At 34.1% G+C, this 16,264-nt stretch overlaps 1 protein-coding gene across 1 annotated transcript; it reads left to right on the forward strand.

Moving 5' to 3' along the window:
* Positions 1-5,893: 5,893 nt before the first annotated feature.
* M406DRAFT_244653 (uncharacterized protein) lies at positions 5,894-6,106 on the forward strand (the record flags this gene model as incomplete). The annotated part of the gene is made up of 1 exon (XM_040916271.1): positions 5,894-6,106. A coding segment is annotated over one exon (213 nt), but the record flags the coding sequence as incomplete, so codon positions are not given.
* Between the last annotated feature and the right edge of the window lie 10,158 nt (positions 6,107-16,264).

Genomic DNA, 16,264 nt, shown 5'->3' on the forward strand with positions numbered 1-16,264 from the left:
TCAAGTTCATCAATTTCTATAATAAAACTTATAATGCTATTCTGGTAATTATTAATAAATACTCGAAGTATACTCTATATATTCCAATAACAATACAGCTTACAAGTAGCAGCTTAGCAGATATTATATTATAGCACATATATCAGTTCTACAGCATTTCTGAAAGCATTATATCAAATAGAGAAAGCTTCTTTACAAGCTACTTCTGAACTAACTTCTGCTTTCATCTGGGAACTAAGCAGCATCTGAGCACTGCGTTTTACTCTCAAACAGATAAACAGACCGAGCAGCAGAACCAGAACCTCGAACAATATCTCTGTACTTATTGCAGCTTTTCTTAAGCGGATTGAGCGCAGCGCCTACCTCTTGCATAGGCAGCATATAACAGCGCAGATCATAGCAGAACAGGATCATTATCTGCTATATTGCTCTATGAATTCCAACTAACAAAACCAACAGATATCAACATATAGCGCTCAAGCTACATTCCCAAGGTCTTAGAGCAGCTTGAAGATCTTGCTAAGGCTTGTAAGAAAGCTTAGGAAAGTTTTAACTATGCAAGACAAGCATATACTAAGTAGTATAACAAATGCCATACTAATAAAAGATTCTTCCTTAGCAATCTTATTCTTATTTCAGCCAGGCATTTATGCTAAAAAAGCGTTAATAATAAACTAGCAAACAAATATCTTAGCTCTTTTCAAATGCTGGAGATTGTAAGAGTGCATGAATTAGCATACAAGCTTGAATTGCTAGCGAAATACAAGATTCACAATATCTTTCCAATTGTAGCTCTAAAGAACTTTAATAAACAAGATGGAGAAGAGCTCAAGGCGTATTCTAATATCGATCTCGAGGAAGAGGCGTATTGGGAAGTAGAAGCTATTCTAGCATACCGAGAGCTACTTAGAAACTGCTAATTCCTTATATATTGGAAGGGATATAGCAGCAATGAAGATTCATGAGAACTATGAGCATTTATTGATAACAGATTATTAATCAAAGAATACAAAGCACAGTTAAAGCGATAATAACGCAGCGCGAAAGCTGCTCAGTCTTTGATTGAAAAACTAAAAACCCTTATATAGCCTACCCACCCAGGGAGTTAGCGACGCCCCTGCATCGTGGCAATCAGTGCCAGTTATTTCCCACGCTATAAAAGCGCGCCTACTCACCCAGGGTTTTTAAAGAAGTTATCCTTCCTCTTTAGGAGCTGCCTCAGAGAGCTTGCAAGCTGCCTCAGCCAGTACCTCCAGAGCGCTAACACCGCGCCGGAGCAGTAATATCAACTCCCCGCTCAAAACGGGGGCAGAAGACGTACTAATTACCAGCGCAGAAGCAGCGCTTACAGAGCGCACCAGCTGGAGAACACCTTGCAAGTTCTCATCAGTCAGCTCCCGACTAAAGGCGCACGCACCATTCAGAGCTAAGCTCGCTTTATATGAAAGCTATAGCAGCTTGTAAGCAGCGCGGAAGACAAGAGGAAGCAGGGATAATACTACTTACGAAATAGCAAGAATAGTTATTGCTAGCGCATCGAAAACAACGGACATCAGAACTTATGATAAGTTAGCATAAGGAACAGTAGAACAGCAATGAGGGAGCTTGCTCATCCGCCTGATTCTGGCACCGGATACCCGGCTCCTAGATGCAGCGGCGCACGCATTCTTAACACCAGCCTGCCGGGAGGCGCACTGCACCTAGCTCTGCAGAAACCTTCTTTCTCTTGATAGCCTAATAATGTTAGTATAATGCTGTATATACAGTATATCTGGATACTTACAAAGGCTGTGGGAGTGATGGGAGGAAGGACTCTTGGGGAGGGAGTTGCAAGGGACTCGGGCGGGGGCAAGAGAGAGAGCGAGGAAGAGGCTCTCTTGCGCTTCTTGCTGGCAGAGGCCTTGCAGCTACCACGCCGACCGCTGCAGCAGCCACGAGAAGAAGGGGATGAGGGAGCAGCGGGGGCGCTAGAGAGCAGAGAGTGGCGGGGAGAGAGCACTGCATCAACAGCGCCGGAGGAGGCATTGCCAGCCTCCGAGGCCTCAGGAGCAATCTGATCCTCAGAGATCTCAGGAACCAGCATAGCCTCCCCAGACGCGTTAACAGCAGTAAAAGGAAACATCTGCAACGAATCAGCTTCCACGCAATGCCTCAGAGGATAGGAATATACGTACTATGCTGTTGCTGCTATTGTTATTATTATTGCTGCTGCTGCTATAGTAGCTAAGGAAAGGGAAAAACAGAAAGAGAGAAGGATTCAGGCGCAAGAGCAAAATAGAGAGTAACAATGCTCCACTAGCACGCGCACCCCAAGCAACCCTGTTATCTGGCTCTAGAAGCTATTCCGAGATTGCAGTAGCATGAATAACTGCGCCAAGCTGCGCAGTCTTCGTAATCATGCTGCGTCTGCGCTGCACCAGCGCTGGAGCAATCTTCACGACATCACATAACTTACCAGCGGAGGAAAACTTGGCCCTCTAGAGCGAGGCACTCCAACAACAAGGACTAACTGATAAGAGAATTATTAATAAGTATGAAGGGATCTGTAGATCTGCGCAAGAGCAGCTTGAGCGCATAGTTCCTGGAAACAGGAACCTGGAAGAGGGAGGATTCTGTTAGAGCTTGTATACGCACAAAGGAAATAGGTAGCCCTTGCAACCCCTGGTAGCAGTCCAGGGCTGCTGCGAGAGCTTTGCTCCGAAGCAGCGCTCTCGTACAATGCCGCGTAGCTATCAGACTATTATCATCCCATCTAGTCCAGGCCAATTGTGTACATAAGGGAAAGGGGAACAACAGGTCCAGCAGCGAAAAGAGGAGGAGGGAGATAGGTTCAGTAGTCCCTTTGAATGGAAGCGTTAACAGAGCGGCTTGGGAGCAGCTCACACCTCTTCACCTCACTTGTGTGCCCTTTTTACCCTGACAAACAAGCTATACAGCTAGTAGTTACAGAGCGTGAAAGGATAAATACAAAGCTCTGCTATATGAATATATACTAAATGTAGCTCAAGCAGGAGTTCCAAAAGAGCAAATTTCAGATCTTATATATGCTAATATAGAATATGCTAGCTGATGGATTAACCAAGAATCTCAATTGAGCGCAGTTCGAATACTTCAGAGCGCTTCTCAATCTTCAGAATATCAGCTATGTCTTGAATTAGAGAACTAAGAAGGAACTTAAAGAGATACAGATAAGCAATTTGATCTCATATTAGCTCCTTTTGAATGCTCTTAATTACTAAATTTCATTTATCAAAATTAAAAACAAGAGCTTATAGCTCAGGGATATCATTCAGAAATACGCAAACCAAGCGTGCAGCCTTTATTAAATAACAAACCAAAGAACTTAATCATAAAAAAATCCAATCATTTACCAAAGCTTAGAGCATATCTAAGCTTAAACAGAGCTTACTCCTTAAATAGAAGGTAAAGAGTAGCCAGCACTGCTTCAATATCAGCTTTAGCTTTCTTATGCTTCAGATGCTATTTACAGTAAGATTCGATAGGATGATTATTAACAGAGTACAAGACAGACTGAATAGCAGCTTGTTTTCCCTTCTTCTTAGCTGAAACTATAGCTTTTCTGTTATGACTCATCCAACATGCAGGTCACAGAACAGATCACGAGTAACAGGGACCAGGTGTCAAGGATTCAACATCCTGACAAAGCATCGATTATATAACCCAGGGTTAGGATTATTAGCGGATAGATACAGTCAACATCTATCTCGTCGATAAAGAAATCAATGAAATCAACATCAATCCTATCTATTCAGACTGAAGAACCAAGTATATAAAGGTTTACATTTCCTACTATTAGATAGATTTCCTTTAGATAGTTCTTCAGTTGTTAATCTAAGTATTCAGTCTTATATACTGAGTAGCTTCAAAGGCAGTAAATACTTGCATTGCTTATTAAAACTTGTACAGTTCCATATTTAAGAACTTGATACTTTAATACTGCTCTTATTAGCATAAACCCTTTGTATACTTAGAAATCTTCGGATTGCTGCAGTGCTCATTACATTTTGATAACTCTTGTTCAAGAACGATTTAGTATTACCTCTTAAGCAATACGGAATACAATAGCTTCTTCAGAAATCTCTTTATTCTTGCACATCCCTACTCAGAAGGAACTGATTAACTAGATATACCAGCTTACTTAGCATATTCAGAATCTATGCAAACAATAGCAGGCTTAGAGTGCTATCATTGCTAACTAGCAAGCTTAGCTAGCTTAATAAGCTCAGCAGGCGCAGTTCACTTCTGCAGTTACTAGCAGTGCTGGAAAGGTGTATAAGATGAATAAGCTTGCTATGTATAATGGCAATCAGAAAACGCTGCATGAATTCCTTATCTACTGCAGAGCGTATTTCTTGCATTATGCAATTTAGTTTATCAAGGAATCTGAGAAAATTATTCTTGCAGGGATTCGTCTTGAAAAGAATGCTCTTATTTGGTATAAGCCTTCTCTATGTAACCATTTGAAGCATCAGAACAATTCCAATATGCACATCCAGAGTACTAAGAATATATTTGATTTCTTTAAAAGCTTCAAGAAAGCTCTTAAAGAGACTTTTAGTAATTCTAATAAAGAGCATATTACAGCTCAGCAGCTTATAAACCTTAGATAAACTAAATTAGCTTCTGCTTATATAGTTAGATTTAAGCAATTCTCAGTACAATTCCTATAAGAAGATAAAAACCTTATAGAGCACTATTATAAGAAACTCAAAAATGAAGTTAAGAATGAAATTTCCAAACAAGATTAGCTAGAAAACTTTGCAATATTCTCAAATCAGGCAATCTGCATTAATAACTATCTGTATGAACAACAGATAGAGAAATCCAAGAAAGAAAGCAGCCAGACTTGAAGATTTCCAGCTAATACAAGCAAGAAACTTCAAAACAAGAATAGCGATTAATATAGCAGCATAGCTTAAAGCAGCACTACATATGCCAATTCTATAGAACTCGATACTGCTAATAAGCAGTATAGTAAGAAGAATAGTATTACTTGTGTTATAACTCATTCAACATGCAGGTTATAAAACAGGCCCTGCTAACAAGAAACCAGGTATCACAATCCAACATCGAACAATCACCGGAAATTATATAAGCAAGAATTAGGGTTGAATCATAACAAAACAAGTAAGCTACTCACTGAATCACTGCAATGCAGATCACAAATCACAGTAAGCCAGATAAGCCACAATGAAGAGCTGAATATATAAGAACACATTCATTATTACTAGATAGATCATTGTATATAGCTCTTCAGTTATCAATCTAAGTATTCAATCTTCTATACTAAGTAGCTTCAAAGGCAGTAAATACTTGCATTGCTTATTAAGACTTGTATAGTTCCGTATTCAAGAACTTGATACTTCGATACTGCTCTTATTAGTATAAACCCTTTTGTATACTTAGAAATCTTCAGATTGCTGCAGTACTTATTACATTTTAACAACTTTTGTTCAAGAATAGTTCAGTATTATCCTTTTGAGCAATACGGAATACGATAGCTTCTCCAGGAACCCCTTTGTTCTTGCATGCCCCTACTCAGAAGAAACTAGTTAATCAGATGTATTAGCTTATCCAGCATATTCAGAATCTGCACGAATAACAGCAGGCTCAGAGCGCTACCATTGCTAACTAGCAGACTTAGCTAGCTCAACAAGCTTAGCAAGCACAGTTCACCTCTGCAATTACTAGTAATACTGGAAAAGCATATAAGATGAATAAGCTCGCTATGTATAATAGCAATCAGAAAATGCTATATAGATTCCTTATTTACTGCAGAGCGTATTTTCTGCATTATACAATCTAGTTCATTATAAAGTCTGAAAAGATTATTCTTGCAGAAACTTGTTTCGAGAAAAATGCTCTCATCTAGTATAAACCTTTTCTGCGCAACTACTTGGAACATCAGAGCGATTCCAACATACGTATTCAGAGTATTAAGAATATATTCGATTTCTTTGAAAGCTTCGAAAAAGCTTTCAAAGAGATCTTTAGTAATTCTAACAAAGAATACATTACAGCTCAGCAGCTTATGAATCTCAGACAAACTAAATCAGCTTCTGCTTATATAATCAGATTTAAATAGCTCTTAGTGCAACTTCTGTAGGAAGATAAGAATCTCATGAAATACTATTATAAGAAACTTAAGAATAATATTAAGAATGAAATCTCCAAGCAGGATTAGCTAGAGAACTTTACAATGTTTTCTAATCAAGCAATCTGCATTAATAATTATCTGTACGAATGATGGGTAGAGAAATTCAAGAAGAAAGAAAGCTAGATTTGAAGATTTCCAGCTAATACAAGTAAGAAACTCCAAAACAAGAATAGCAGTCGATATAGCAGCACAGCTCAGAGCAGCACTATGCATGCTGATTCCATAAAACTTAATGCTGCTAATAAGCAATATAGCAAGAGGAATAGCATTACTTGCTACAACTGCAATAAACAAGAATATATTGCATATAACTGCTATCAACTCTAAAAGAATAAATAGCAATCAATTCAGAAAGGATGCTAGATAAATATTGCTCAGCAACAGGAATTCAATCAACTAAGCAAAAACACTCCTTTGAAGCAAATATTGGATTCTATTGATCACGGAAGTCTCAGCTGAACATTCTGCTATAACAACAACTGCTTAATATACCTCTCGAGTAAGAAAGGTTCAGAATAGTTCCCTCAGAAACCTAAGCGCTACAGGCAGATAGCGATAGCAGAGCGAGGGTATACGCTTAGCACAATTATAAGCAGCAACAACTCGAAATGCTCTGATATTACTGAACGAAGCATTCAGATGCTAGAGGAAGAGCTTAATAATAATGCTCTTCGCCATTCTCTATTATCTGTATCAGATATTATAATTAGAGAAATAAACAAAGAATAGTACTCTTTTAGTTATTAGTATAAATATCTAAACAATATCGAAAACGTTTCTCAAGCAATAAAAAGATCAAGCTAGAATGAATAATCTAATGATTCACCAAAGTTTCCTGTGAATAATGAACCTAAAAAGCTTACAGAAAGATTTCCCTTCAGCATTGAATAGAACAAGAAAACAATATGAATTAAATATCTTGTTTACGGAATAGAGCTGGAAGAACTCTTTATTTGTATTCTCTTGCAGAATATTAAAGCATAAGAAGATAAGAATTCTCGAATCAGCTTACTTTACAATCTATACTATGAACTAGCTTGGATCTTCTGCATCTATCATAGCTGCAGAATGCATTTCTCGGAGAAGGTGCAATACGAATAGTTTCCTATTAGAGAATTAGAATAAATTCTTTAAGCTGTTAAAGAATAGAAATTCTGCTTCAGAGAAGTTTTCAACAAGCAATATTACAATACATATATCGAGCTACTAAATAATTGTTCCATGCAATATATAAATAAAAAGATAAAATAGTAGCAGTATAAAATAATATTCTGTATGATTTATATTAATAACAAGATTTGCAACTAGTATTAACAGAAGAAAGACTAGGAATAATAATAATATAAGCAAAAGCAAGCTAAGAAGCTTGCTTAAGAAGTAGCAAAACAAGCTTAAAAGAATAAATAGTTCTTAATAAACTTAAAAGAATAGAATTGCTTATAAAGGAACTACAGATGATTAGACTGGAATAGTTTCTATGTGAAGCTTTTAGGATAGATTATGCTTATATTAAGTTCGATATATATATTCAGGAATATAAATACAGCATACTATTGAATAGTAGCGCTTAGAGAAACTTTATATTTCCATATATTGTTAATCAGGCATAACTACAATGGAAATGAAAGAGATACTCATATACTCTCAGCACTGTAAAAGAACAATCTGTTGTATACAATCAAGAAGTAATTGATAAGAAAACTAATCATCTATCTATCTTAATCCAAGAATATATAACCAGAGCTTTCTTCGATATTACAGATATAGCATAATATGAGCTGATTATAGAGCTTCTATAGCTCAAGAAGCATAATTCTCGAATCGATTAAACTACTAGCCAGATCTCATAAGAACAAGCTATACTTAGAGAAATAGTTACAATTAATAGCATAAGATTGAAGCTAGTAATTGAAGAATACTTAGAAAAAGAAGCTTTATACAACTTTATATATACTTCTAAGTTAGCAGAGCTAGCAATTCAAGGAGAAGAATCTAGTAATAAGCGAATTCAAACAGTGCTAAAATGCTAATAAGTTAGCAAAACAACGAAAGCGAAATCCTTAGCAAGTTAGTTCACTCCGGAGCAATAAGGAAAAGCTTCAGAATATGAATTGTAAAACTATATAAGAAAAACCTCGAAACCAAGCTCTCAAGCGCTCAGCTTAGCTCGAAGCAAACGCTCAAAGCTCTCAAAAACGCTATCAGAAAAGAAGCATACTTAACAGTATCTACTATTCCTCTAAGTAGCAGAAACAGTACATGAATCAGAACTAATATTCGCAAACATACTATAAGAATATTACAAGTTCAAGAAACTATTTCAGGAAGAATTGAATATGGGATTACTAGAATACAGCTCATACAACTATGAGATTCTGCTGCAAGAAGAGAAATAGCTCAAGTTTTTCCTTATCTATAAACTAAACAAAGCATAGCTAGAGGTACTTAGAAAGTATCTCAACGAGAACCTTAAGAAAGAATATATATAATCATTGCAATTATTAGTAGAATATCTTATCCTATTTGTATTCAAGAAGAATAGCAAGCTTAGGCTATGTATTGATTATAAGCAACTTAATGATATTACAATCAAAAACTGATATTTATTGCTGCTTATTAAGAAATTACGAGATAGGCTACAAGGAGCATAGTGGTTTACAGTTCTAAATCTAAAAGAAGCTTACAATCTGATTAAAGTAAAGGAAGAAGAAGAATGGAAAACTGCTTTTAGAATGTGCTACAGATACTACGAATATTTAATTATGCTTTTCAGCTTAACAAATGCTTTAGCTTTGTTTCAGGAAATGATCAATCATATTCTATATAAGCATCTGAATCAGTTTGTTATTACTTATCTCGATAATATTCTTATTTACTCTTGAATACTTGAAGAATATAAGAAATATGTGGGAATAGTATTGCAAACGCTTCAAGATGCAAAACTCCTTATGAAACCTGCAAAGAGTTACTTTTATATGCAAAAGATTAACTACCTCGGATTTATAATCAAGCTAGGATGTATTAAGCTATAAAAAGATAAGATAGAAGCTGTTAGGAATTAGCTAATTTCCAGAAATGTTAGAAATATTAGATCTTTTCTCGAATATATCAACTTTTACAAGCAGTTTATTAGGAACTACAGCTGAATCGCACACTCTCTTACAAATCTTACCAAAAAGGAATAGCTTTTCGAATAAATCTCCAAGATATAAGAAGCCTTCAATAAGATCATTAAATACATTATCTTAGAACTAGTTCTATATAAAGCAGATCTTTACAAATCTTTTGAAATTGAAACTGATGCATTAAGATATGCATTTGGAAAACAACTTGGCTAGCAAGACAATCAAGAACATCTAAGGATTATAAGCAACTTTTCGAAGAAGTTGAATAGCTTGGAAATCAACTACAGAATCTCTGATCAGAAACTTATAATAATAGTAAAAGCTTTCGAGAAATAGCAGCACTATCTCATTAGCATACAGCACTCAATTATAGTTTACTTGGATTACAAAAATCTAACTATATTCATAATAACCAAGATTTTGAATAAGCAGCAAATTAGATAGGCAGAATTCCTCTTACAGTTCAACTTTAAAATTGTACACTGCAAAAGCTCAGAAAACGAACAAGCAAACGCTTTCAGCAGAAAATCAGACCATCAAGATGCAGATTCCTCGGATATACAGAACATCTTCGCTCAAGATAAATCAGGAAATCTTGTTAATGCATACAGAGAACTGAATGCTGCTTTCAGAATTGAACCTTCAGAAAAGGATTCAGAATCAATAACTCCAGACGAACAAAACAGCTATATCAGAAATGTATATAGTATACCAGCATACGGATATCAGAGAATTAGAGCAATCTATGAATGCATTAAAAGATACTGAAACTTATCAGATTTTGGGAAAAGAATTGAGAATATTCTATAATAATGCAATAGCTATAAAAAGAATAAAGCAGAAAGATACAAGCTTTATAAACTATTGCATTCCTTATTAGTATTTACAACTATTTAGCAGTTCATTAGTTTAAACTTTATTACTAAGCTATCTTTCTTATAAGAATTCTTAACTAAGATACAATATAATAGCATTCTAGTAATAGTTTGCAGACTAAGCAAGTATGCTTACTTTCTACTCTATAAGAAAAGCAGTATAGCAGAGGAACTCGCATATGCATTCCTCAGAACAATTATTGCTAATTACAGCATGCTAGAAGAAGTAATCTCTAATAGAGATAGAAAGTTTAACTCGAAATTTTGAACTTTACTTATAAAACAGCTTGGAATATATCACAAAATATTTATAGCATTTTATCTGCAAATAGATAAACAAATAGAAAGAATAAATCAGATTGTTAAACAATATCTTCAATACTATATCAACTAGAAACAGAATAACTGAGTTAATCTATTACTTCTTATACAGTTCGCTTATAATAGCATAGATATAAGCATAACGAAGAAATTACTATTCTTCATACTCTATAAATACAATCTAACAACTTATTATGAAGCACTGCAAGAAGCAGATGCAGAAACTGTGAATAAAAGAGTTAAGAAGATCAAGAAAGTTTAGAAGAAATTCCAATCAGAATTATAATTCGTTCAGAAATGAATAATACAGTATGCAAATTCCAAAAGAATTAAGAAATCAATCCTACAGAAGGGAAATAAGATCTATCTACTTCGGAAAAATATCAAAATAATCAAATCCAGCAATAAACTCAACTATAAAAAGTTGGAATTATTCAAAATCTTATAACAGATTTCTCCAGTTAATTACGAGTTAGCATTATTTCATGAAATGAGAATATACTCAGTTTTCTACATCTTACTACTGGAATCAGCAGTATAGGAAATATTAACGAATAATATAGCAGAAGTAGAAAATAATGAATCAGAGTATGAAGTAGAGAAGATTCTTAAGCATAGAAGTACAGATAATACAAGGGAATATCTCATTAAATGGAAAGATTATTCAGCAAGCGAAAATTCTTGAGAACTGCAGAAAAACATTAAAAATGCTCAGAAAAAGATAGCTGAATATTGGAAAAGAAAGACTAGCATCTAAGACAATTGCTCTGCCCCGAACCAAGATCCAGAAGCTCCAGAAACCTCATTCCCCAAAATGCTATTCCAATCCACCACATCGAGAGCATTCTAAGACTGAGCCTCAGCCACAGCTTCAGATTCAGCAGCACGCTAAGCATCCTCCTCCTAACACTCCTTCTCCTTCAACTCGTTCAGGGAATGCAGATCCTAACTAACTATCTTCGCGCTACGATCACGCAGAGAACGTTTCTGTTTCCGCAAACGCATCAAGCAGGCTATCGCCTCATCCAATTTGAACTAAAGCTCAAGAAGAACTTCCTCCGCATCTAACTCCTCCCGATCTAAGCAACCAAGTTCGATAGTAATACAAAATACTATCATAAGAATCAGAAAGCGAACAAGGAAAAACTTAGAAAAGAAGCAAACTCACAAGCATTCACCGGAACACCGGAATCATTGCAGGAACAACCCTAACGAACACAACAGAAACACTGCTTAATACCTTCCATCATCTTACACTCCAATCCCTTCAATATACAGAAAGAACAAGATATAACTTTGAAATCTTGAAGATTGATAATCAGAGAAAGCTGAAGATGTTGTTCGGATTTTCAAGAAAGAGACTTTTCGATTCTGTTCAACATCTCAATTAGGAAAGCATAACCAGGCCCATGAATAGCTTGCCAGAAAACTTACAGAAGAACATTAAGAATAACAACTAGTAGAAGGGAGATAATATTATAACCTATTCAACATGCAGATCACAAAACAAGCCCTGCTAACAAGGAACTAGATATCATGATCCAATATCGGATAATCACCAGAAATTACATAAGCAAGAGTTAGGATTGGATTATAACAAAACAAGTGAGCTACTCACCGGATCACTGCAATGCAGATCACAGATCACAGTGAGCCAGATGAGCTACAATGAAGAGCTGGATATATAAGAATATATTCATTACTACTAGATAGATCATTATATATAGCTCTTCAGTTATCAATCTAAGTATTCAGTCTTCTATACTAAGTAGCTCCAAAGGCAGTGAATACTTGCATCGCTTATTGAGACTTATACAGTTCTGTATTCAAGAACTTGATACTTCGATACCGCTCTTGTTAGCATAAACCTCTTCGTATACTTAGGAATCTTCGGATTGCTGCAGTGCTCATTACAACTTGCTATAACTGCAATAAATAAGAATATATTGTATACAACTGCTATTAATCCCGGAAGAATAAATAGCAGCTAGTTCAGAAAGAATGCTAGATGAATATCGCTTGATAATAGAAACTTAATCAACTGAGCAAAAATATCCCTTTGAAGCAAGTATTGAATTCTATTGATTATAGAAATCTTAGCTGAATATTCTATTATAATAATAACTGCTTAATATACTTTTCGAGTAAGAAAGATTCAGAATAGTTTCCTCAGAAATCTAAGCGCTACAGGCAGATAGCGACAGCAGAGCGAGGGTATATGCTCAGCACGATTGTGAGCAGCAACAATTCGAACTGCTCCGAAGTTGCTGAACGAAGCATTCAAGCATTGGAAGAAGAGCTTAGCAATAATATTCTTCAACATTCTTCATCGCTTATATTAAGCACTGTAATCAGAGATATGAATAAAGAATAATACTTTCTTGATTATTGATATAAATATCTAAATAATATCGAAAATGCTTCTTAAGCAATGAGAAGATTAAGCTAGAACAATCAGTCTAATGATTCATCGGAGTTTCTCATGAACAATAAATCCAAGAAGCTTATAGGAAGATTCCCCTTTAGCATTGAATGGAATAAGGAAACAATATGGATTGAATATCTTATCTATAGAATAGAGCTGAAAAAGCTCTTCATCTGCATTCTCTTGCAGAATATCAAAGCATAAGAAGATGAAAATCCTCGGATCAGCTTACTTTATAATCTATATTACGAATTAGCTTGGATCTTCTATATCTATTATAGCTGCAGAATACATTTCTCGGATAAGATATAATACAAATGATTTCTCATCAGAAAACTAGAACAAATCCTTCAGGCTATTGAAGAATAGGAATTCTGCTTTAGAAAGATTCTCAATAAACAGCACTATAATGCATACATCAGACTACTAGATAACTGCCTCAAGCAATGCATAAATAAGAAGATAAAATAGTAGCAGTATGAAATAATACTTTATATGATTTATATTAATAATAAGATTTATAATTAGCATTAATAGAAGAAAGATTAGAAATAATAATAATATAAGCAAAAGCAAGCTAAGAAGCTTGCTTAAGAAGCAGCGAAGCAAGCTCAGAAGAACAAGCAGTTCTTAATAAATTCAAAAGGATAGGATTGCTTGTAAAGGAACTGCAGATGATTAGATTAGAATAGTTTCTATATAAAGCTTCTAGAACAGATTATGCTTATATTAAGTTCGATATATATATTCAAGAATATAAATATAGCATACTATTGAATAGTAATGCTTAAGGAAACTTTATATTCCTATATATTATTAATTAAGCATAACTATAATAGAGATAAAAAAGATGCTTATATACTCTCAGCACTATGAAAGAATAATCTGTTGCATATAACTGAGAAGTAATCAATAAGGAAACTGATTATCTATCTATTTTAATCTAAGAATGCATAATTAGAGCTTCTTTTGATATTATGAATATAGCATAGCATAAGCTGATTATAAAACTTTCATAGCTTAAAGAGCATAATTCTCGAATCAATTAAACTACTAGCTAGCTCTTATAAGAACAAGCTGTATCCAGAGAAATAGTTACAATCAACAGTGCAGGATTGAAGCTAGTAATTGAAGAGCATTCAGGAAAAGAAGCTTCATACAACTTCTTATATACTTCCAAATCAGCAGAGCTAGCAGTTCAAGAAGAAGAATCTAGTAACAAGCAAACCCAAATAATGCTAGAGCGCCAACAGATTAGCAAAACAACAGAAGCAAGATTCTCAGCAAGTTGATTCGCTCTAAAGCAATAAGAAAAAGCTTCAGAATATGAATTGTAGAACTATACAGAAAAAATCTTGAAACCAAGCTTTCAAATGCCTGCTTCAGCTCAGAGCAAACGCTTAAAGCTTTCGAAAATGCTATCAGAAAAGAAGCATGCTTAATAGTATCTACTATTCCTTTAGATAGCAGAAACAGTATAAGAATCAGAACTAATACTCGCGAATATACTATGAGAATATTACAAGTTCAAGAAACTGTTTCAGAAAGAATTGAATACAGGATTGCTAGAATACAGCTTATATAATTACAAGATCCTATTATAAGAAGGAAAACAGCTCAAATTCTTTCCTATCTATGAATTAAACAAAGCATAACTAGAAGCATTTAGAAAGTATCTCAATAAGAATCTTAAGAAAGAATATATATGATTATTACAATTATCAGCAGAATATCCCATTCTGTTTATACTTAAGAAGAATAGCAAGCTTAAGCTATATATTAACTATAAGCAATTCAATAATATCACAATCAAGAACTGATATTCATTGCTACTTATTAAGGAATTACAAGATAAGCTGCAAGAAGTATAGTGATTCATAGTTCTGAATCTAAAAGAAGCTTATAATCTAATCAGAGTAAAAGAAGGAGAAGAATGGAAAACTGCTTTCAGAACATGCTACAAATACTATGAATATTTGATTATACTCTTTAATCTAACGAATATCTCAGCTTTATTTCAAGAAATGATTAATTACATTCTATACAAGCATCTGAATCAGTTTATCATTGCTTACTTCAATAACATTCTTATTTACTCTTGAATACTTAAAGAATACAAGAAATATGTGGAAACAGTGTTGCAAACGCTTTAGAATGCGAAACTTCTTGTAAAATCTGCAAAGAGCTATTTTTATATACAAAAAGTCAACTATCTTGAATTTATAATCAAGCTAGGATGTATCAAGCTACAGAAAGATAAGATAAAAGCTGTTAGAAATTAGCTAATTCCCAGGAATATTAGGGATATTAGGTTTTTCCTTGAATATATTAACTTTTATAAGCAGTTTATTAAGAACTATAGCTGAATTATACATCTTCTTACAAATCTTATCAAAAAAGAATAGCCTTTTGAATAGATTTCCAAGATATAAGAAGCTTTTAATAAGATTATCAAGCATATTATCTCAGAGCTAGTTCTGTATAAAGCAGATCTCTACAAACCCTTTGAAATTGAGATTAATGCATTGAGATATATACTCAGAGAATAACTTGGTTAGCAAGATAATTAAGAATGTTTAAGAATTATAAGCAACTTCTCAAAGAAGTTGAATAGCTCGAAAATCAATTATAAGATTCCTGATTAGAAACTCATAGCAATAGTAAAAGCTTTCGAGAAGTAGCAATACTATCTCATTAGCATATAATATCCGATTATAATTCATTCGGATTACAAGAATCTAATTATATTTATAATAACTAAGATTTTGAATAAGCAACAAGTTAGATAAGCAGAATTTCTTTTATAGTTCGATTTCAAGATTATACATTGCAAAAGCTCAGAGAATAAATAAGCAGATGCTCTCAGCAGAAGATCAGATTATTGAGATACAGATTTCTCGGATATATAGAACATCTTTACTCAAAATGAGTTAGGAAATCTTGTTAATGCATATAGAGAACTGAATACTGCCTTCAGAATTGAATCTTCAGAAAAGAATCTAGAATTAATGATTCCAAACGAATAAGATAGCTATATTAAGAATGTATATAGTATACTAGTATACGAATACTAAGGAATTAGAGCAATTTATGAATGCATTAGAAGATACTGGAATTTATTAAGCTTTAGGAAAAGGATTGAAAACATTTTATAATAATGCAATAGCTGCAAGAAGAATAAAGCAGAAAGATATAAGCTTTATAAATTACTGCACTTCTTATTAATACTTATAACTATTTAGCAATTCATCAGTCTAGATTTTATTATTAAGCTATTTCTTTTATAAGAATTCTTAATTAAGATGCAATATAATAGCATTCTAGTAATAGTTTGCAGACT

This window comes from Cryphonectria parasitica (assembly GCF_011745365.1).
Source record: "Cryphonectria parasitica EP155 unplaced genomic scaffold M406scaffold_1, whole genome shotgun sequence".
NCBI lineage: Eukaryota > Fungi > Ascomycota > Sordariomycetes > Diaporthales > Cryphonectriaceae > Cryphonectria > Cryphonectria parasitica.